The sequence below is a fragment of the Carlito syrichta genome, unplaced genomic scaffold, assembly GCF_000164805.1.
Source record: "Carlito syrichta isolate Samal-C Ts95f unplaced genomic scaffold, Tarsius_syrichta-2.0.1 Scaffold314111, whole genome shotgun sequence".
In the NCBI taxonomy this organism is placed as follows: Eukaryota; Metazoa; Chordata; class Mammalia; order Primates; family Tarsiidae; genus Carlito; species Carlito syrichta.
This window is the reverse complement of record NW_007258207.1, coordinates 1,071,957-1,092,980: the sequence shown is the minus strand read 5'-3', so window position 1 is coordinate 1,092,980 and position 21,024 is coordinate 1,071,957. Positions and strand designations below refer to the sequence as shown.

General features: G+C 36.4%; 1 protein-coding gene across 1 annotated transcript in view; it reads right to left on the bottom strand.

The window, feature by feature from the left end:
• Positions 1–12,719: 12,719 nt before the first annotated feature.
• Positions 12,720–21,024, bottom strand: part of STAM2 (signal transducing adaptor molecule 2) — a 44,817-nt gene continuing 36,512 nt past the window's right edge. Inside the window, exons 9-14 of the mRNA XM_008071073.1 lie at positions 20,560–20,642; positions 20,333–20,420; positions 18,675–18,729; positions 16,828–16,981; positions 14,465–14,634; positions 12,720–13,094 (exon numbers count right to left, since the gene is read on the bottom strand). Of these exons, the coding sequence (XP_008069264.1) occupies positions 12,866–13,094; positions 14,465–14,634; positions 16,828–16,981; positions 18,675–18,729; positions 20,333–20,420; positions 20,560–20,642 (779 nt within the window). The 3' untranslated portion in view covers positions 12,720–12,865. The remainder of the gene's footprint in view (positions 13,095–14,464; positions 14,635–16,827; positions 16,982–18,674; positions 18,730–20,332; positions 20,421–20,559; positions 20,643–21,024) is intronic.

Here is a 21,024-nt window from a genome sequence, read left to right as displayed (position 1 = left end):
TTTATTGTAGAGATGAGGTCTCACCAAGTTGCCCAGGCGGTCTCGAACCCGTGGGCTCAGGCAATCCACTCACCTCAGCATCCCAAAGCGCGGGATTACAGACTGAACCACCGAGCCCAGCTTCAAATAATTTACATAGATATGCCACTCTCAGGAAAAGGAAGAATAATCTCTCACCCCATAAGTGTAGGCTGCGCATAGTGACTTTCTTCCAAAGAGTGCAGTGTGGAATGGGGGAAGTGGAGAAACATGACAAATACTACCGAAGCAGGTGACCAAGATCAATATCAATAGCAATGTCAGGCTGATAGTATGTGCCTTTGATAGGATGTGATGAGAATGGCACTGTACCCCTGTGGTCTTCCTCCTCCAAACCCACAATCTCAGTCTAATCATGGGGAAAATGCTAGACGAATCCAAATATGGGGACATTCTACAAAATATGTGACTAATGCTCCTCAAAACTGTCAAGGTCATCAAAAACAAGGAACGTCTGAGAAACCTGTCAGAGCCAAAAGGAGACTAAGGGGACATAACGACTAAATGTAATGTATAACCTGGATGGGATCCTGGAACAGACAAAGGACATTAGGTCAAAGCTAAGAAAATCTAAACAAAGTATGAAATTTAATTAATAACAATGAATCAGTGTTGGCTTATTAATTGTGACAAATGTACCATAGTAAGTTGTTGATAATAAACTAGGTGTAGAATTTGCAGTACTATCTTCACAATTCTTTTTTAATCTGAATATTCCAAAATAAAAATGTATTTTCAAGAATCCTAAAATTTTAGAGCTTGAAGGGAATTTAGTAACTGTTGAGAACAAAGTCCACATTTAGCAAATTAGGAAACTGAGCTCAAGAGGATGAAGTCCTCAGGAGCAAGTGGCTGCTATTATACTCTGTTTTCCTTCCTGAAACATTCAACACTGCTGAATCACTTTGTCAGCTCCAAAACTCTCTTCATAAACTTTATTCAGTTATTTGAAAAATACTTTAGTTAAGTGCTTCTGACAAAGTCTTGTCCAAAGTGTTGGGGTTTTTGTTGTTGTTTATCTGTTTATTTTCATGATTTGCAGAACTCACAGAGTTCATGATTATGAAAGTGTGTTTCTTAATTAAAAAAAGCAAATCATAACACATTTTGTCTAGTGCCCATACATCTAAAATACTGTAGTTTTAAGCCAGCAGCATACAAAGTCACAATAGTGACCTGTGTGCTTATTTGTATATTATGGGTTTTTGTAATTAACCTCTTATATTTATATTCAGACAACTGTGCCATCAAGTTTGAGTTTGCATTTGGAAGATCTACTTTCTATTGTTCTAAAGGATTTCTCCAGAATTATCCCTCCCTTCCCCAGTGTTTTGTTCCAAACTGAAAATCTATTCTAAAGGCACCTTCAGGACATTAAAGATTATTAAATTTTTGGAGATTGGATAAAAAATGTTTACTTTCTTACCCTAAAAAACTTATACCATCTTTGCTGTAGTAACAAACAACTCTAAAATCCTTAATTTCTCTTTCTTTCTTCTTTTTTTTTGAGTTGGCGTCTCACTCCGTCGCCCAGACTGGAGTGCAGTGACATGCTCACAGCCACCCCAGCATCGACCTGCTGGGCTTCAAATCCTTCTGCCTCAGTCTTCCAAGTAGCTGGAACTCCAGGAGCGCGCTACCACGCCCGGCTTTTTTTTTTTTTTTAAATTGTCGAGACAAGGTCTCACCAAGTTGCCTGGGCTGGTCTCGAACCTGCAGGTTCAGCCTCCCAAAGTGGTGGGATTACAGGCTGAGCCACCGAGCCCAGGCAATTCTAAAATCTCAATGGGTTGTACCACCACCTCGTTTGTTCTGGTCCAGGCTGTGGCTCTGTTTCCTTTGCCCATTCCTACGCCCATGTTGAAGAAGTAGCCTATTGGGAGCCAGCCTTGGAGGCCCGCCTGATTGACAAAGTCCAGGTGCGCTGAGGACCCTGGCTGCAAAGCGAGTCCGGGCAGCTGAGGCCCTTCTGTCTTCCGTATTTGCTGTTTGGTACCGCCGAAGAATTCTGTGCAGTCGTGGAAGAAGAAAATGGCATGTTTATGCGAAGTACTCACAGCTAACCTGAGAATGTCATGGTTCATTTTTCCATTTCCCACTATGCCGTTTGGCCTTTTCTAACATATGCAAGGGTTAAACTCTGAAGCACATCAATAATGCTTTCTTTCACTTGGTTATAAGTTACTAGATATTGCTTAAGTAATAAATGATATAAGTATATTCACTCCTTATTTGATTTAGAATTATGTAGTTTAGTGTTTAGACATAAGGTTTTTAGAAGCACAAGTTTATAGTAAGTTCATTATGAATTCATTATAAGTTCTAACACTTATATAGGAGTTATGTAGGTGATTTATAACACTGTTTTCACTGACTTAGGATAAAGATTATCTTTAAGGTTTTTAGTTAATTCAATAGTTAAAACTCTAAGTTAACATTTATAAAGTGGGTTTTCACTGAACTCATAATATACTAATCAGACACTTTTATGATAACTTAGCTAAAGACAGAAAGCAACCTTGGGGGTCTGGGACACATTACTAAAAGCTTCTTTTGAGTTTTCTTTAGAAACAAGCACTGCAGGATAAGAGAAAAGTAATGAAGACACCTGGACAAGAAAGGCGATTACAAAACTCTGAAGGCCATAAAGCCCCAGAAGGAAAACTACTGCTACATGAAGATCTTTACACTTGGAAACTTTCTGGAGACAGTTCAAGGACTGTAATTCGGGACTTTGGACTATAACTATCATCTTTGGCCTTATGAATAAGACTCACTGTCTGAATGTTTGTAGGGTTCTTGGCTGGTTTGTTGCTAAGACCACTAGATGGTGGTAACTTTTAAAGCATATGTACGTGAAGGAATTTTCTTTGTCTTGCCCCTTTACAAATGGTATAAAAGCCTTCCCTTAGCTAACATTAGATGTCATCTGTTCAGGAAGCAGGTGTCCGAGTATAATGTTTTCGTCCTTTGCCTATCCGTCTCTCCTTCAGGAAATCTCACGACCCTTGCGGGGCTGGACTCCCGCAGTAGCCCCAGACTGGGATATAAGGGGTCTGAGGAGAGCAGAAGCCAAAGAGCTACAGAAAGTTCACTATGCTTCTTAAGCTTTCACTCAGATGTGGGCATCTGTGGCATCTGCTCATATCCCTTTGGCCAATGCATGACACATGACCAATCTCAACACTGAATAAGGACATAAAACTCCAGCGTGCAAGCACGTGGGCACACGTATACGATCCTCTTACAGGAAAAGGGGAGAGTAAAACATTGCAAACAATGATACAATCTTCCACATGAAGGATAACTTGCTTAAACTAGATAGTTATGAAATCTGATCACCTCTATCATTTATCTTCTTCCCTGTGCCATTTTGTGTGATTATCATAAATTATGAATTTTTTCTAGTTGAAGTCTCACTCTGTCACCCAGGCTGGATCGCAGTGGCACACTCACGGCCACTCCAGCATCAACCTGCTGTGCTCTGGTGATTCTTTCGCCTCAGCCTTCCAAGTAGCCGGAAGTACAGGCGCGCGCTACAGCGCCCTGCTAATTTTTTATTTATTGTAGAGACGAGGTCTCACCAAATTGCCTAGGCTGGTCTCGAACCCACGGGCTCAGGCAAGCCACTCGCCTTGGCCTCCCAAAGTGCTGGGATTACAGGCTGAGAAATTTTTTTCTATAATACTTAAAGGAAATATTCTTCTTAAAGTTAAAATTAAGGTGCTGAAATATTGTTTTCCTATTTTGCTATGATATAGTTTTCTGCTATACATCAAAAAGAAATGTTCACTGTGCTCCTGCCTCTGCTGTAATCCCAGGACTGAGTAGAGAAAGGAACGTGCCATTTTGGAAGCTATCCATGAGCATGATTTGAGAAACCTTGGAAACATGAAGATTTTTTTTAAAACAAAGCAGAGTCATTGGCCTTCTAGACACTTAGGACCCTAGCCTCTTTTTTTTCATGACAGTTCAGAGAAATGCCATATTCCCTTTATTCTAAGACATTTTCGATTTTTAGATATATCAATGATTAAATAGGTTTGAGAATAAAAGGAAATCAACAACACACGCTCATCCATATAAAATACATCCTGACTTTAGAAATGTTAAAATGGAATGATAAACAAGCACAAGGGTAAGAAAAGGTAAAAGAAGACTCAAATTTATTGGGTACCAAGCACTGTGAGGTGCTAAATTCATTTTCACTCTCTATTCCACAAGAATTTTATGTACCCATGCAAGTTCCTGGGAATACAATGAGTAAAAAATAGCTCCAAGATCTGAAGGACTTTACAGATCTAATGGGAACTGAAATGCTTTCACATACAAATAGCAAAAGCCAACCAACCATAATCCAGACAAATCAGGGTAACAGATAAGGACTTTATTTTATTTTATTTTTTTACAAATGACAAAATCTAGAGGAAGATAGTCTAGAACTGGTATAGCCACTCAAAGATGTCATCAATAAGCCAGACACCTTCAGTCTTCCAGAGTCATCATGACTTTCTTCCTCATGGTCACAACATAGCTGCTGTTATCTCCAGGAAGTACATCTGCTTTTTAAGCCTGAAGAATGGAAAGAGCCTTTTCTTTCCAAGTTTTTTCTTTCATTCTAGGAAGTCCTCCCCAGGAACTGTGACCTAAATTTCACTGGCCAACACCAGGACATGTGGCCACCCCTGACTGCAAAAGTCCAGGAAGGCAAGCACTATTATCTTATTTACTGACTTCCACATAAGGAGATGGTTGGAAACGCATCTTGAGTGAGCTATAGTGTCTGATACAGAGACAGATCCATAAACAGATCATTACAAAAGCAATATGGCAATCACTTAACACAGTTGTAAGATACTTCAGAAGCACAGTGTGGTTTGGGGACCAATGAAATTTGGGCTGACACTTGAAAGGATAATTTATTAGGTTAGACAAAAGCACTCCGTGCAGAAAAAAATAACACGGTCAAAACGATACAAAAAAAGCCAAATTGGCACCTGAGGAATTTGGGGCTTGGGAGTTAAAAGTCTAGAGTGTGAGAGTAGATGAGGTTAGAAAGACTGCCAAGTGTGAGCACGAAGACCCACTATGTGATTCTGAAGTTTGGCCCTAAGCTCAGGTTGGATTTTTTTTTTTTTCTTAGCAATCTTGGTTTTTGGAGAAACCAGGCTATGTGTGTGGAACCTAGGTCCATAGGCTTCAACTCACAACTACTCTCCTCGCAACCAAATGGGCCTTAACTAGTTATCACCTGCTTTCTCCTCACAGTAATTCCTTGAATTTAGCCCTTTTCTGTTCAGAAAACACAACAATTAAGTTTCCTTAAGCTCCTATTTCCCCAATGTTTGATGCATCCTTTGTGACAGAGCCACACAGACTCTGTGAAAGAGTCACTCTGTTTACATCAAGCTCTGGTCTCATCAGCCTACCAATGACAGAGCTAACTGTACTATAATGCAAACATTAAATACATCCATCCACTATTATGCTCTTCCTTATACTAGCATTCTCACATCTGAAGGCATTTTACACCCAAGTGAGCCCTCTGGAACCCCATCCATCTCACAGCGATTTGTGGGAGAGGGAGCTGGTACAGATCATCTAGGTAATAGTCACATTAGTATAATGAGAACAGACACATGCTTTGGCATCAGATAGAGCCTGGGTTGTAATCCCAGCTTTGTCGCTGTGTGTGACCTTGCGGAAGTTATTTAACCTCTTCACCTACTTTTCTACCTAACAGATACTAGAACAATTTAATCATAATGTATAGGAAAATGATTTAAAAGGCAAAGCCCAATGTCTGATGTTCTGCAACTAGTTAGTGCATGGTGAAGCCACAAAAACAACTCAGGCTTGGAAATGCAAGTTCTCAGCATCCTCAGTATATAATTATGTCACTGAATGAATTAATAAATGCTAACAAATCTTTAACTTTTTCATGTTTCAGAATACTCCAAAGGGACAGGAGCAATTTGAAGCTTTTATCCCTCTCTCTACTTCCAATGCCTTTTCTGTGTCACCTGAGGTGTTAAAAAAAAATGTCCCAGTTATAACAATCAGGTTAGATGTAAATACATTATTTCTAGCCTTTACTGATGAAAAACTATGGTATGCTTTTATTAGAAAACCTTAACAAGAGTTTATTTGGCCATGAAATTACAACAATCCAGGTTCAAATTTACCAGGCACACAAAACAACCCAGGTTGTAAACATATTTGGATAGGTCTATCTCTATTGCAGATACTATTGACTGTTGCACTCTGCAGTACACTCTTCTCCTTTGTTTTCTCTATATAGAGGCTAGAAAGCAAAATTCTCACCTTCCCAGACTCGTTTGCAGCTAAGAGCAGACCTTTCTCACAGTTCCGACCAATGACATGCAGAGGAAAATCCCTGGGGAGAGTTTTCCAGAAAAGAAATATAAAACTAATTTTTGGCTAGGGCACTAAGTCATTTTTCTGTTTAGGCAATGCACTTTTCACAATACTGTACTCGTGTTAAGTTGCTTGAAGAACAAATCTATGTGATAGCTAAGAACCATCTCTACACTGACACCTATTGTATCTTCCTGGACAGGACTAGAAGCTATATATGATAGCATTACCTTTAGGTATATGAAAGAAGTGATCAAATTAGCACAAAGTTGTCACCCATTAGAAATGCAAATTATACAGCTATTGGTTTGATACTCTTGGTTGGATAACCCAGGTCCTAGAATTGACTACTACTTCGGTATGCTATACCAGAGTCAAAAAGCAGCTGGCAAAAGATAATCTCTTCAACAAATGGTGCTGAATCAACTGGGCATCCATATGCCAAAAAAGTTGAACACTTACAGTTCATACTATGTACAAACATTAACTCAAATGAACCAACAATCTAATTATAGGAGCTAAAACCACAAAAGTCTTAGAAGAAAACAAAAAGGAGAAAAACTCCATGGCCTTGAATTCTTAGATATAACCAAAAGCAAGAGCAACTGAAAATGAAATAAACTGGACCTAATCAAAATTAAGCTTTGTGTATCAAAGAACATCAGGAAAGTGAAAAGACAACCTATAGAATGGGAGAAAATATTTGCAACTCATGTATCTCGTAAAGATCTGGTACCCAGAATATATAAAGAACTCGTACAACTCAGTAACAAAGAAGACAAAAAACTTGATTAAAAATGAGCAAAGGCAGTTACTCGTGAAGCTGAGGTGGATCACTTGAGCCCAGGAGTTTAAGGCCAGCCTGGACAACAAACTGAGACCCCATCTCAAAACAAAACAAAACAATGGGCAAAGGACTTAGACATTTATCTAAAGAAGATATACAAGTGGCCAATAAATACATGAAAAGATGCTAACATCATCAGACATCAGGAAGATGCAAATAAAAGCCACAGTGAAATATCAACTTCACACCCACTAGAATGGTGATAACAAAGAAAAAGGAAATTAACAAGTATTGGTGAGGATGTGGAGAAACTGGAAACTTGTACATTGCTGGTAGGAATGTAAAATGATTGAGCTGTGGAAAAGTTTGGTAGTTCCTCAAAAAGTTAAATGTATAATTATCATGTTACTCAGGACTTGCACACTTAGGTATTTACCTTAGAGAATTAAAAATTGATACTCATATACATGTACACATGTTCACAGCAGCACTATTTGCAAGACAAAAAGTGAAAACAGTCCAAGTATCCAACAACAGATGGATAAACAAATTCACACACACACACACACACAGAGGAATATTTGGAATATTATTCCATCATAAAAAGAAATGAAGTACTGAAACATGCTACAATGAAATGAACTGCAAAAACGTTATGCTAAATGAAAGAAGTCAGACATAAAAAAGTGTAGCTTTGGAATTAGAGGTAGTGACCACGCATGGTGAATATATTAAAATGGTTAATTTTATGTGAATTTCACCTCAATTTCTACAAAAAATAGCCAGCTCCCTAGACCAAAACATAGTAAGTCACTGACTTAGTGTGAAGGTATTGGAAAGCCTTTCTCATCAGAGTATTAAATGGTATAAAATAAGAACAAAACCAAATCTCCATTCTTTAGTAGCCTTTGTGGGAGGCTATCCATCATATTCTTGTTTCTTTTTCTCTACTTCTGTTTGCCTTTGAATGCTTCTCCTGTCAATTAATACCCATTACTCAAGATGAGCAGAGGAGTGAATAAAATGCAAAAGTTATAATCTTGTTAACTGCGAACACATCTGGCACAAAGAAATTAATTGAAATGTAGATATAGTATTAAAAATCAATAAAATAGGATTATGGGATTAATAGGGGTCTTAGTTTCATCTATCCATGCAATTTCATTATCATTTAACAAAGATAAAAAGCCTGCTACTGAACTACAGACAGCTTTCTCAGGATTCCCATTTTTCTCAGGATGCCAATTTTAAACAACCTTGTAAAAGTCCTGAGTGTCTGGTACTCAGATTTCACTGTACACTTTACCCATGTCTATTAGTTCCTAGGACTGCTGGAAGAAAGTAAACAACAGAAATTCATTCTCTCACAGTTCTGGAGGCTCAAAGTCTGAAACAAACGTGTTAGGACCATGTAACTCTGAAGGCTCTAGGAAAGAGTCCTTTATCTCTTCCAGGTTCTTGTGGCCCCAGGTCAGGTTGTCCTTGACTTGTAGTAGCATAACTCCAACTTCTGACACTATCTTTACATGGCCTCTTTTCACTGTGTCTCAGTGTCTTCTCTTCTTATAAGAATACCAGGCATTGGACTTAGGGCCCATACTAAATCCAGGATGATTTCACCTGAAGATCCTAAACTAATTACAGCTGCAAAGACATTATTACCAAATACAGTAGGCCTCCCTTATCTAAGGTTTCACTTTCTGTGGTTTCAGTTACTCATGTTAAACAGTGGTCCAAAAATATCAAATGGAAAATGACATGAACAATTTGTAAGTCTTAAATAACTTGCATTACTGTTATTACAACTGTTTCATTTTATAAGTAATTACTGTTGCTAACCTTATATCGTGCTTTATCATAGGTATATATACGTATAGGAAAAAACATGGTATATATGGGGTTTGGTACTACCTGTGGTTTTAGGCATCCACTGGGAATCGTGGAAACGTATTCCCCACAGATAAGGGGGCTACTGCAAGGTCACACCCTGACATTTCAGGTGGATGTGAATTTTGGAGGGATACTATTCATCCCACGATTCCACGTAAGCAATGCAATTTCTCTTTTAATACAGTAAAGTTTAAAAAAAACTTTCAAATTCAAATTCAGCTTGATAAAATTAGAATAATTATGCTTCTGGGGAAAACTTTTAAAAAATAACTTTAATCTTCAAAAGAAAAGTAAACCAAACAAAAAAAATCAAATCCCTAAAACTGAGTCTTTACCTTTATTTATTGGCTAAAACTGATTATGTAAGTAAAGATACTTTTAGACAAAAAAGACAGATGACAGATCAGTTCTACACTATTTATAACTTGTTACTTATAAAATAAATTTCAGTCCTCTTATCATAATGATAATTCAATACACCCTCTCTTAGAACTCAGGGTCCTTGAAATTTATGGGTTTTTACTAATAAAAACTTTTTTTTTTTGAGTTGGAGTCTCTCTGTGTTCCAGGATGGAGTGCAGTGGCACGCTCACAACCACTGCAACTTCTGATCTGCTGGGCTCGGGTGATCCTTCTGCCTCAGCCTTCCAAGTAGCTGGAACCACAGGATAAAATTTTTAAAGATAATCCCTTAGTCATATATTTTTAAAACACTTAAAAATCAATTTTTAAAATTTTGAAAGGTGAAACTTTATAACCATCTTCAAAACACAGTGTTCGGGCATGGTGGCTCAAGTCTGCAATTCCAGCACTTCGGGAGGCCGAGGCGAGAGGATTACCTGAGCCCAAGGGTTCAAGACCAGCCTGGGCAACTTGGTGAGATCTTGTCTCTACCATAAATAAAAAATTTAGCTGGGCATGGTAGTGTATGCCTGTAGTTCCAGCTACTTGGAAGGCTGAGGCAGAAGGATCACCTGAACCCAGCAGGTCGAGGCTGAGGTGGCTATGAGCGTGCCACCACACTCCAGCCTGGGTGACAGAGTGAGTCTACAAAAAAAAAATAAGTAAAAAAAAAAATAAGTAAAAAAAAAATAAATAAATAATAATAATAATATATATTTAGTAGAACTTATTACATGGCCAATTTATCAATTACTTGAAATAATATGACAATGTATCTACAAACAATTTCAAATCCCAAATAATAATATAATTACTTAATGTTTAGATAGCTTTACAAATAACAATTTTGAGAACAACACTTTACAAATAACAAATCTGAGGATAACATTGGTTAATTGTATACTTTTCAAACTATAAGAACATATTCCATACTTTATGTATTTTAACACTCAAGGGTATTTTTCTATATGAATAAAATTCATTTTATTATAAATTTTCAGGAATTCTTTCTAATCTATCAAGATTTCATATGAAAAAGCAAAACCTATTTGTTTTTTATTACAAAACAGCTAGTATGAACCCAATGGAGAAAAATGAAGTCAGACAATTTCTTTGGCAGAAAACAATGACAAACAGGTCTTAAAGCAAATATAATCCATAAACTCAAAAAAAAGAAAGAAAAATAACCCTGTATTCTTATTAATGCCAAAAACATCAGCATCCAGATTTAATATCATTTTTGTACTATCAACAACCTGCAACACAAAATTTATTATATATTTGGCAAAAATAATTTTTACCTTAAGAGACAGAAGAAACTTCCACATGTATACAATTTCACAGATAAATGCCAACATACACTAGTTTTTATATATATGCCCTGTTTTATTATTCCAAAACTACATTAGTTGAACTTAATAACTGGTCTCAATTTAGTGGGTATGCAGTATTTATACTGGCTCAAAGACTTATGCTGAAGTAAGCCTTTACAATTCAGATCACAACTATACACGAAATACTTACATCAACATTAAAATAAGTTTATTAAATATAGTTTGGGAGAAAAAAATGTAGGAAATTCCATACATATGCAAACATTAACTATTATCAAGAGCAGCTTTGGATGTTTAATTTTTTTTTTTGTAAACAGAAGATTTGTTTCCAAAAAAGTAAGGTGCCATTTAGGAATATTTTTTAAACATATATAAACAAATACACATGAAAGGAATATACTTAATGAAAAACAATATGAGAGATTAAAGGTTAAAATGTTCATTTCAGTTATTTGTATCTGAAATAAGACAATGACATAAATGGGGCTTTCAAGTACTGCTTATTCTTCCATTTATATGTAGACTTAGTCTCAAACAGACTATTTTTATTCTAGAATAAAAGTTTCTTTGAAAAATGAGCATACTTATAATCAAATTTCTGTAAATGACAAAATTTTCAGAGAACTGTCTTCAAATGGATAGTAGTAGAAAGATTGGGTGCTTTCTTTAAAAAATAGAAATCTTGCTTCCATGCAAGTAACTTTTTAAAAACAAATGTCTATTGTTTTCCCAGTCTAAATATCACGGATCCATATGCATATGTATTTGCATTTTCTATTTTGTGTTAATAAAAAGTTGGTAGATGATAAAGTAGCATCCAAAATTTTAGGAGAGAAAAAAATTCCTGTTGGTTTACTACCAAATTCTCACACTATGTGGAATCTATAGCAATATATACTTCAGAAAAGTTGCTTCAACAGTCTCCTTCCTATCAATCCAGTGCCTTCTATGAAGTCACCACCTGCTATTATTCTACAAATTCAGAATTACTTCTGAAAGAAATGGCCATTTTTTTTAACAGCTTGGCATGCTGACAGCTTAGCAACGGTACTTGAATCAGTTCTTTAAAGAAACAACACATCACTAAAAACACCCCTATCGCCATGCTTGGTATATATCACATCAAATATTAGGAATGTCTTATGGCTCAAATTCATGTATAATCCCAATCCCATAAAAAGAAAATATAGCATACAGCATCTCTGCACACCACATTGCAGGAAGAAAAACAAATGGACCATATCTTTATTAGAGAGAAGCCAAAGTCACTTGAAAAGGTCATCAGTGGCAATTCTAAATACGGGGATGCATGTAGGAAAGTTTTTCTCTAGGGATTGGGAATGCTTTGTGGGGCATTCCTTAGCCCTCTGTAGCATGACTAGGGGAGTGGCTAAATGCTTTATCATACATCTGCATTTACACCGTCTTCATTGCTAATAACAGAAAACATTTAGGTTCCTTCCAAATAGTTCTTGCTTCTGTGGACAATTATACGTTAATTTTTACTCAACATAACACTGAGAGCAAAACTGACAATACTGCAAACATGACTGCAATTTAAGAAGCCAAAAGGAAATATGTTGGCAAGCTAAATGCTTACACAGACAGATGTTTGCCTTTTAAAAGAATAGTGTGTGGGAAATCCTGAAAAAATATCAACTTCTTCAGTGCTGTTATCATGATATTTTGGGGGGAAATAGCGGTTTTTTAAAGTAAAATTTGTATACTCCAACCTCATACTGTTTAGTGTCATAAGGCTACTTATTGGGTGTCCAGATTTTGCATGTATAGAAATTTGAAAGTAAGGCAAAACTAACTGGAATCATCTTGCTCTGATCAAAAGGTTGACATCAAACAAACTAGACTGAAAAAAACCTTTTATGGCCTCATAGAGTTAGACAGGTTTTTGTGCTTTATTTATTCATCGACCTTTGAGTTGAGAGCAAAAAAGTTTTCTTTTAATATTTTCAGGTTAGAATCACAAGGGTTGAATGACACACTTATGAAGGCTTTCAAGAAAATGCTTGGCTTGTTTCTAAAGGAGAGGCTGCTGATGGTAATTTGTCTGCTGCTGTGCAACTGAATGAGGTGCAACTGCCACAGGAAAGCCTGCCAGTTGTGGCAAATTGGAAGTAGTGTTCTGGTAAGATGACATATCCACAGACATCCCCATTTGCTGTGTGTAAGCAGTTGTACCAGTAGCTGATTGAAGGGCAGAGTTCTGGTTCATATACGTAGGATTGGAAACAGGGTCTTGTCCAGTGCTACAAACAAAATTTTAAAAAGAAAACCATATTTACATAACATTATCTAGGTTATGGTCATAGATCAATAATCAGGACAAAAACGCCTTTTCCATCTTCTTGTTAAAAAGTTTATGAAGATCTGTTGTTTTGATGATTAATTACTACAGCTATCAAATACTGTTAATGTAATTTGTATATTTGGTAAAAAGAGAATACTCAAAGAGAAACAAAAAAATTAGATAATAATGTTTATTTAACTTGCTTTCTCTAAAGCAGCAAATGAGTCTTCAAAATCTCTCAATCAAAACACTTACAAACTGACTGAGGAGATGCAAATTCTTCCTGACTGAGGTCCCCTTGACTGATGTGATGAGAATGAGAATGGAGCCCCGGCTCAAGATGCACCTTCAGCTCACATTCTCCCTTTCTCATCTCCAACCCAACACAAAGTTCATTTCTTCTCACACACCCTTCATGCTTTCCTTTGGCAGGGACTGTCCACTTCCAAAGTGAGAAAAGTATAATCTGCAGGATCCTGAATCTACTCTCAGGACAGTCCTGAACTATAGTTTACTTTAACATCTCAGAAACTAAGCTGAAAAATCACATCAAATTTCAAAACCTGTTTGTTCCTGTAACTACTGTGGCATATATTTCTTTTAAAACGTACATAATTTTAAATTACTCCAAATACACTGCTTGCAATACAGAAGGATTAATTTCAATACTACACTAGTTTTTTTCTTCATAATTCCTAGTGTCCTCAGGATACCAAAATTTTATATTTTAATTTAACTAAACACCAATATAAACAAATTTATTTAATTTTCAGATAATATCTAAAATTCATACTCATAGAATTTTAGAGTGGGAAGAGACCGTAGAGATCATCTAAACATGATTATATTTAACGAACATTTTATACGGTTAAATAAAGTGAACAGAAGGAAAGATTTTAATATAATTCTCAGAGTAGAAGTGTTTTAATTAAAAAAAAATTGAACTACAAATTCCATAGTTCAAACATACTTCTTTTTAAGAGTCAAAGTAACAACAATTTTCTACTTTTTAGGAGAGCATGCAGAGAAATATGTCTGAGACTACTTCACTAGGTTACGGCACAGTGCTAAGCACAACATGAGCTTAGTCCCCATAAAGAACGATTAGCTTTATTTTATCCCAGGGACAGACTATAAGTTTAAGTCTGAGCAATCATCTCAGTATGAGTAGCAAAGCTAAGGGCAACACCATTCTACTACATGTGATTATGAACAAGCAGTTCTGTCACTTCACCTTAATAAAGGCCTATATATTCTCATTACGAAAATCTATGAGAAATTAACATAATTAATATAATTACAAAATTAACACAGATACCAAAATCTTACCTTATATATGGAGTTTGAGCAGGCTGTGTTGTCACTGAGGAATTCATATTTGGAGGCAGAGATCTCAGTGGGCCAATATGATCTGGTCCTAGGCTATAGCTTTGGGCAACAGTTACTTGGTGAATGCTTTGACCCATATAGTTTCCACCATGTGATTGAACTGGATATGTCTATTAATCAAAAAGAAAAAGTTGACTCACTGATCTCCCAAATACCTGCCTAATAATAAATTCAAAATTTTAAGACTTAAAGAAAAGAAAATATTATAGTTCTTTGGGGAGCAATTTGATTCCACCAATATATCCACCTTAGAACTAAAAGTGGAGAGTTCTAAAACACAGCGTTAGCCGGGCTCAGTGGCTCAGCCTATAATCCTGCGCCTTGGGAGGCTGAGGTGAGTGGATTGCCTGAGCCTGAGGGTTCGAGACCCGCCTGGGAAACTTGGCGAGGCCTCATCTCTATAATAAATAAAACAATTAGCCGGGCGTGGTAGCGCATGCCTGTAATTCCGGCTACTTGGAAGGCTGAGGCAGAAGGATAACAGGAGCCCAGCAGGTTGAGGCTGCAGTGGCCGGGAGCAGCTACGGCACTCCAGTCTGGGTGACAGAGTGAGACTCCAACTCAAAACAACAACAACAACAAAATTAAAACACAGCGTAAAATCTATGGAAATTTGATTTGCTTGAAATTTGACTGCCTGATACACAGATACCACATTGTCACATTAGAATGGGAACTTCTGAATATTTCAAATGCTCTTATGCATGAATAGATAGAAGTTTGATATGAAGAATCAAACGGATAGAAAGTTAACTTTTCAAAGAAATAAACTGTGCTTTGCAAAAGTCGGACTGTAAATAAAATACGACTAAACTCAAAAACTTGACACAGGAATGACAAAGAACACTTCATTGGTACATGAAGTAAGCATACAGTTTCATCATACAATGGTGTAGAATTTGTATTTTGTTCCACTTCCATAGCAGCAGCACACAAGTGTTTGAAAACAGAAGCAATGAACCCCAATTGTCTTTTGAATCCAGAAGTCTTTCTTCTCCTCCTATGTATAATTTTCAAAAAGTCTGAAGCATCACATTACTTGATAAATGCATCTTATCTGATGTGAGAGTTACCATAGTAACTATCCTTTTTTTAACAATTAGGTTGTGTCAAGTCATCTAAATTACGCACTCACATTCTAACTATTCTCCTTGGTGTCTTCTTCACACACACCTTTACATACCAGTTTTCATAAATTAACATGAATTTTGTTCATCCAATTTCATTCTGAGTTCAATCGCTAATTGGCTGAAATTTGAAAAAGGCATCAGAATGGGATTACTGATAAAGGTAAGTATTCACTTCAAATGGCAAAAGACAAAAAAATGAAAGGTACTAGAGAAAGATGCTGTTCATGGATGACTTATGGAATCTGCACCTCATATGCCTATATCATACCTTCTTTATGCACAATTTTTGTTTTTGTTTTTGTTTTTTTGAGTTGGAGTCTCACTCTGTTGCCCAGATTGGAGTGCAGTGGCCGCTCCCGGCCACCACAGCCTCGACCTGCTGGGCTCCGGTGATCCTTCTGCCTCAGCCTTCCAAGAGCTGGAACTACAGGCACGTGCTACCACACCCGGTTAATTTTTTATTTTATGTAGAGATGAGGTCTCACCAAGTTGCCCAGGCGGGTCACGAACCCGCGGGCTCAGGCAATTCACTCACCTCAGCCTCCCAAAGTGCTGGGATTACAGGCTGAGCCACCGAGCCCGGCTTTTATGCACAATTTTTTAATAATTTGAGTCATGCAGCTAAGAAAAGGAAATACAAAGCATACTTTGAGAACAAAAGAAGTTCATTAACTAAGTCTTTTAATAACTATGTAAGTCAAAGAAATATCTTCACAGAATATTTTAAAGAAATGTGCAATCTTCTTGTTGAGCAGCAAGAATAGCATCAGTATCTCACCTGGAGGACTTCTGATATATCAGGCACTGTCCTAAGTCAAAGGATTTATACTCCACATTTACAAAAAAGATATTCCACATTTACAAAAAAGATTTATACTTACAGAAAACTTATGCTTTATGCTTACAAAAGCATATGAAGAATCAGAATTCCTCTCACATATTTAATGGTTTTCCCATCTACATTAAAAATGAGCTAAAATGTATTTGTGAAATATCAGTATTAAACTTGTTCTGGTGAACACTGTTTAGTCAATATTTCTTGAAACTATTAAAGATGATATTAATAAATTTATTCACAGACCACAGACATTTTAATATTATGCTTTACAACATTTTATTCTAATTTAAAACTTGTTCATAATTTAGAAAAATGTTCTCGCAAAACATGCTTACCTGCATTGGAACTCCAGATGATGTAGGTGGGTAATGTGCTGGCTGATGGAGCTTTGAATAGACTGAATATACTGGTGCTTCATTCACTAATTTGTTATACAGTTCCAAAGCTTCTAAGACTTTTACATTCAGTTCAGACAACTCTGAATGCTTCCTGATGTAGAAGAAAGGTATCTTAATATTCTAGTTTTTAAGTGTATTTAGTAACACAAATTATTTTTTAAATTTAGCACATTTTCTATTCATATTTTAAAAGGTTCTTTTTATATACAATGAAAGAATATTCACAAAGGGAAACCGAGAGGAGGAATTACTTAATTCTTAAGAGAATCTAGTTTCTTTCTTTCTTTTTTGAAAGCAGGATTTATTGAGAGGACGGAAAAGCTCCCACAGTGGGAGGGGACCCGAAGGGGCTGCCTGAGAATCTACTTTCAACATGTTGTAGTTTTCTGTTGAAAATCCAATTATTAAAAAAATTTTTTTTTCTCAATTTAGGTAAAAGTCTAAGCCTTAGTTATAAATTTCAATAAAGGACAGAATTCAGAAAAGGCCCAGAGCCTTTGTAAAGTACAATATGACCAAAATCTAAAAATACTCATTTAAAAAAAGAAATCATACACATTTTCACTTGCTGATGATATCCAAGAAAGTTATCAGTTGGAAAAAAGTTACTTACATAATTAACCTTGAAAATCCAAGGGAAAACAATGTACATACAAAACTAGTTTCTTGCTTGTTAGTTGGTTTGTTTTGAGAAAGTGAAACCAAATGCCTTATTATGTAATAACAAAAAAATCCAATAAGAGCATTTTAAGCCGGGCTCGGTGGCTCAGCCTGTAATCCCACTCTTTGGGAGGTTGAGGTAAGTGGATTGCCTGAGCTCGCGGGTTCAAGACCTGCCTGGGAAACTTGGTGAGATCGCATCTCTACAATAAATCAAAAAATTAGCCAAGCATGGTAGCGTGCGCCTATAGTTCCAACTACTTGGAAGGCTGAGGCAGAAGGATCGCCGGAGCCCAGCAGGTCGAGGCTGCGGTGGCCGGGAGTGGCCACTGCACTCCAGTGTGGACTACAGAATGAGACTCAAACTCAAAAAAAAAAAGAGCATTTTAAAATTTGCCCAAGACTCCAGAGCAAATTCTTCTGACTTGCTACACAATTTTGTTTGTTCTCTAGGAGTAATAAATACTATAGGCTATCTCTTATCTTCCATTCACTATGGTGTCTCCCTCTGATTTAAGATAGAAAGTTGAGAAAAAGGAAAAGGAGGCAGAACCTAGTTGAAAGCTCAAAGCCCTTGTAAGTGTATCCTTCAGTGCTGCTGCTACTTCTAAAGAATAAAACTAGGTGGAATAACAAAATTAAAAGGGCAATAGATACATAGAAATGCAAGGACAAAAAAAAAAAGAAAATAGAAGGTGTGTTGCAATTAATTTAGCTTCTCAAACACTAGAGAAATTTTATTTGAAGCTTGTATAAATACTATTCATTATCACATAATAAGTTAAATTCTTGCCAAAGATCCCTGTTCCCATTGTGTTTTCTATTCACTTTATTCTTCATTACTCATTATTGCCTGAATTCTAGCCTAAGTAAAAAATAAAGACTGGCGTGATAAGAGCAAGCGTCCATAATTCTAAGCATACCACATCGCCATGAAAAAAAAATAAATTGCTACCAAAATAAAAAGTACTACTTGTCTATTAGTTTGTAAGAGCTTTGGAAACTGAAAAACAATTCCAACCAAATTGTATGGTTCAACAAAACTTTTCCCTTGTTTATAGTTTGCCAAAGACAAGTGAACCTAAGAAAACTCTATTTTTTATTCTGTGCATGAAAACTCTCACCTATCAATCTCTTCAAGTTTTTCATCTATCATTGGACCCATCTGTTGGCAGATATCTGTAAATACAAAAACACTTACAAATCTAGAAACAATCCAGTTTAAACCAATTTCAAAAATTTTTAACAATACTGCACCAAGAGGCAACATCATGCATAACACATAGAGATTACATTTATGCTAGAAAAAGGACTCTATAAAAGACTCAATTTTACTATTTAGCACCATATAGTACATATTGGTACATATTATTATCATGTGATAAAAGGCAAAGTCCCCTTCTAAAATAAAAATCTCAACATGCTCTCCTTGGAACTATTAACTAAATTTACAGATTATAAAATTTGGAGTCATCCCAAAGTCTTATTAAAGATATCAACAGGTCGGGCATGGTGGCTCAGCCTGTAATCCCAGACTCTGGGAGGCCAAGGCAAGTGGACTTCCTGAGCCCATGGGTTCAAGACCAGCCTGGGCAATTTGGCAAGACTTTGTCCCTATATTAAATTTAAAAAAAAACAGCTAGAAGTGGCAGCCTACACTTGTAGTTCTGGCTACTTGGAAGGTTGAAGTGGAAGGATCGCCAGAGCCCAGCTGGTCAACATTGGGTTGGCCATGAGTGTGCCACTGCACTCCAGCCTTGGGAACCAAATGAGACTCCAACTCAAAAAAAAAAAAAAAAAGGCCGGGCTCAGCGGCTCAGCGGCTCAGCCTGTAATACCAGCACTTTGGGAGGCTGAGGCAAGTGGATCGCCTGAGCCTGTGGGTTCGAGACCAGCCCAGGCAACTTGGTGAGATCTCGTCTTTACAATAAATAAAAAATTAGCCAAGCGTGGTACCACACGCCTATAGTTCAGCTACTTGGAAGGCTTAGGTGGAAGAATTGCTGGCGCCCAGGAGGTCGATGCTGGGGTGGCCATGAGCGTGCCACTGCACTCCAGCCTGGGCGACAGAGTGAGACTCCAACTCAAAAAAAAAAAAGGTATCTACAAAACTATTATTTGCTAAGTAAAACTAACTTGAGCCCCAGTATATAAAACATGTAACCAAATACAGATTAGATATGAATATCTTTCATTCAAGAGATTTCAAAATTAAATATTTTGTATATTTCCAAATGTGAACACTGATAAAGAGCACAATACTATATCCTATATTCATTTTTCTTCTATAAAATTATCCACTTTTTTCTCAAAGGATTTTTTAAAAAGCATTAAGAACATGCTTTAATTACTTCACACTTTTCAAAGACTGCAAGACACATCAGCATGCATCAAATGACTACATTACAAAGTTAACACTGATCATATGTAATTTTCAGCTTTCAAGTAAAATACATGATAATTAAACAGAAATAAGAATTTCTTAAACATTTTGATTCAATTTAATATGCTGTTATTTCTAATTCTGTCCTTTTGTGAACTGCAAATATCTTCACCCAATTTCACTAGTGGGCTTACAAAATACAGACTTTTTTTTGAAAAGGATATGCAGGTTTTTGACAATACTGCCCAAATAATATTTCTACTATTTTACTGTATTAGTTGGTTCTCTACCAGGATTTCTAATTTCTAGAAGCACATACAAGGCAGAATAAACTCAAAACTCTATAAACTCCTAAAATATTAAATAACATTAAAATACTTTCTAATATTCACTAAGTACCTTCTAGATCCAAGAGGTCTTGGGAGTCTGGTTTTGAATCTGTTGGATCTATACTCTGGAGTGCTTGCAGGGCTCTATCCATCTTATCCTAAAGAAGTAACAGGACACTTTAACAACTCAAGAGTTTTATCTTCAGTGAATATAAAATTACTCTTTCCAAGTATTGACAAAGATCGAATATTTTAAAAGTCTTGATTGTTTAACTATTAAACAAAAGAAGGACTTACCTCATCTATATAAACAGGCTCAGGTTCTGATTTCTTAATTTCCTCCACATCATCATCAATTACATTCAATTTGTCTACAGCTGCTATAGAAACAAAGTAAACTTTAAGTTCCTCAGCATTTACTCTGGTAATTTTCATCATTAATTTATCAGTGGCCTATGATTGTCCATATGAAAAAAACTGGAAATCCTTTAAATAGTCATCACATTTCATAGTCAATGTTTTTACATATGTTCATTCACTTATGTCGCAAATATTCACTTAGCACATACTATGTGTCAAGCATTGTTCTAGGAATTTATACATATACCAGTGAATAAAACAGAAAAGAATCCCTGCCCTCATGGAACTTACATTCTAGTGAAACAAGTGAACGATATTAATGGGGAGCTGTCATTACAGGTGTTTTCCTGAAAACTGAATGTTACCACTAGGGTGAATGAGTCTATTTAGCTAATAAGTTAT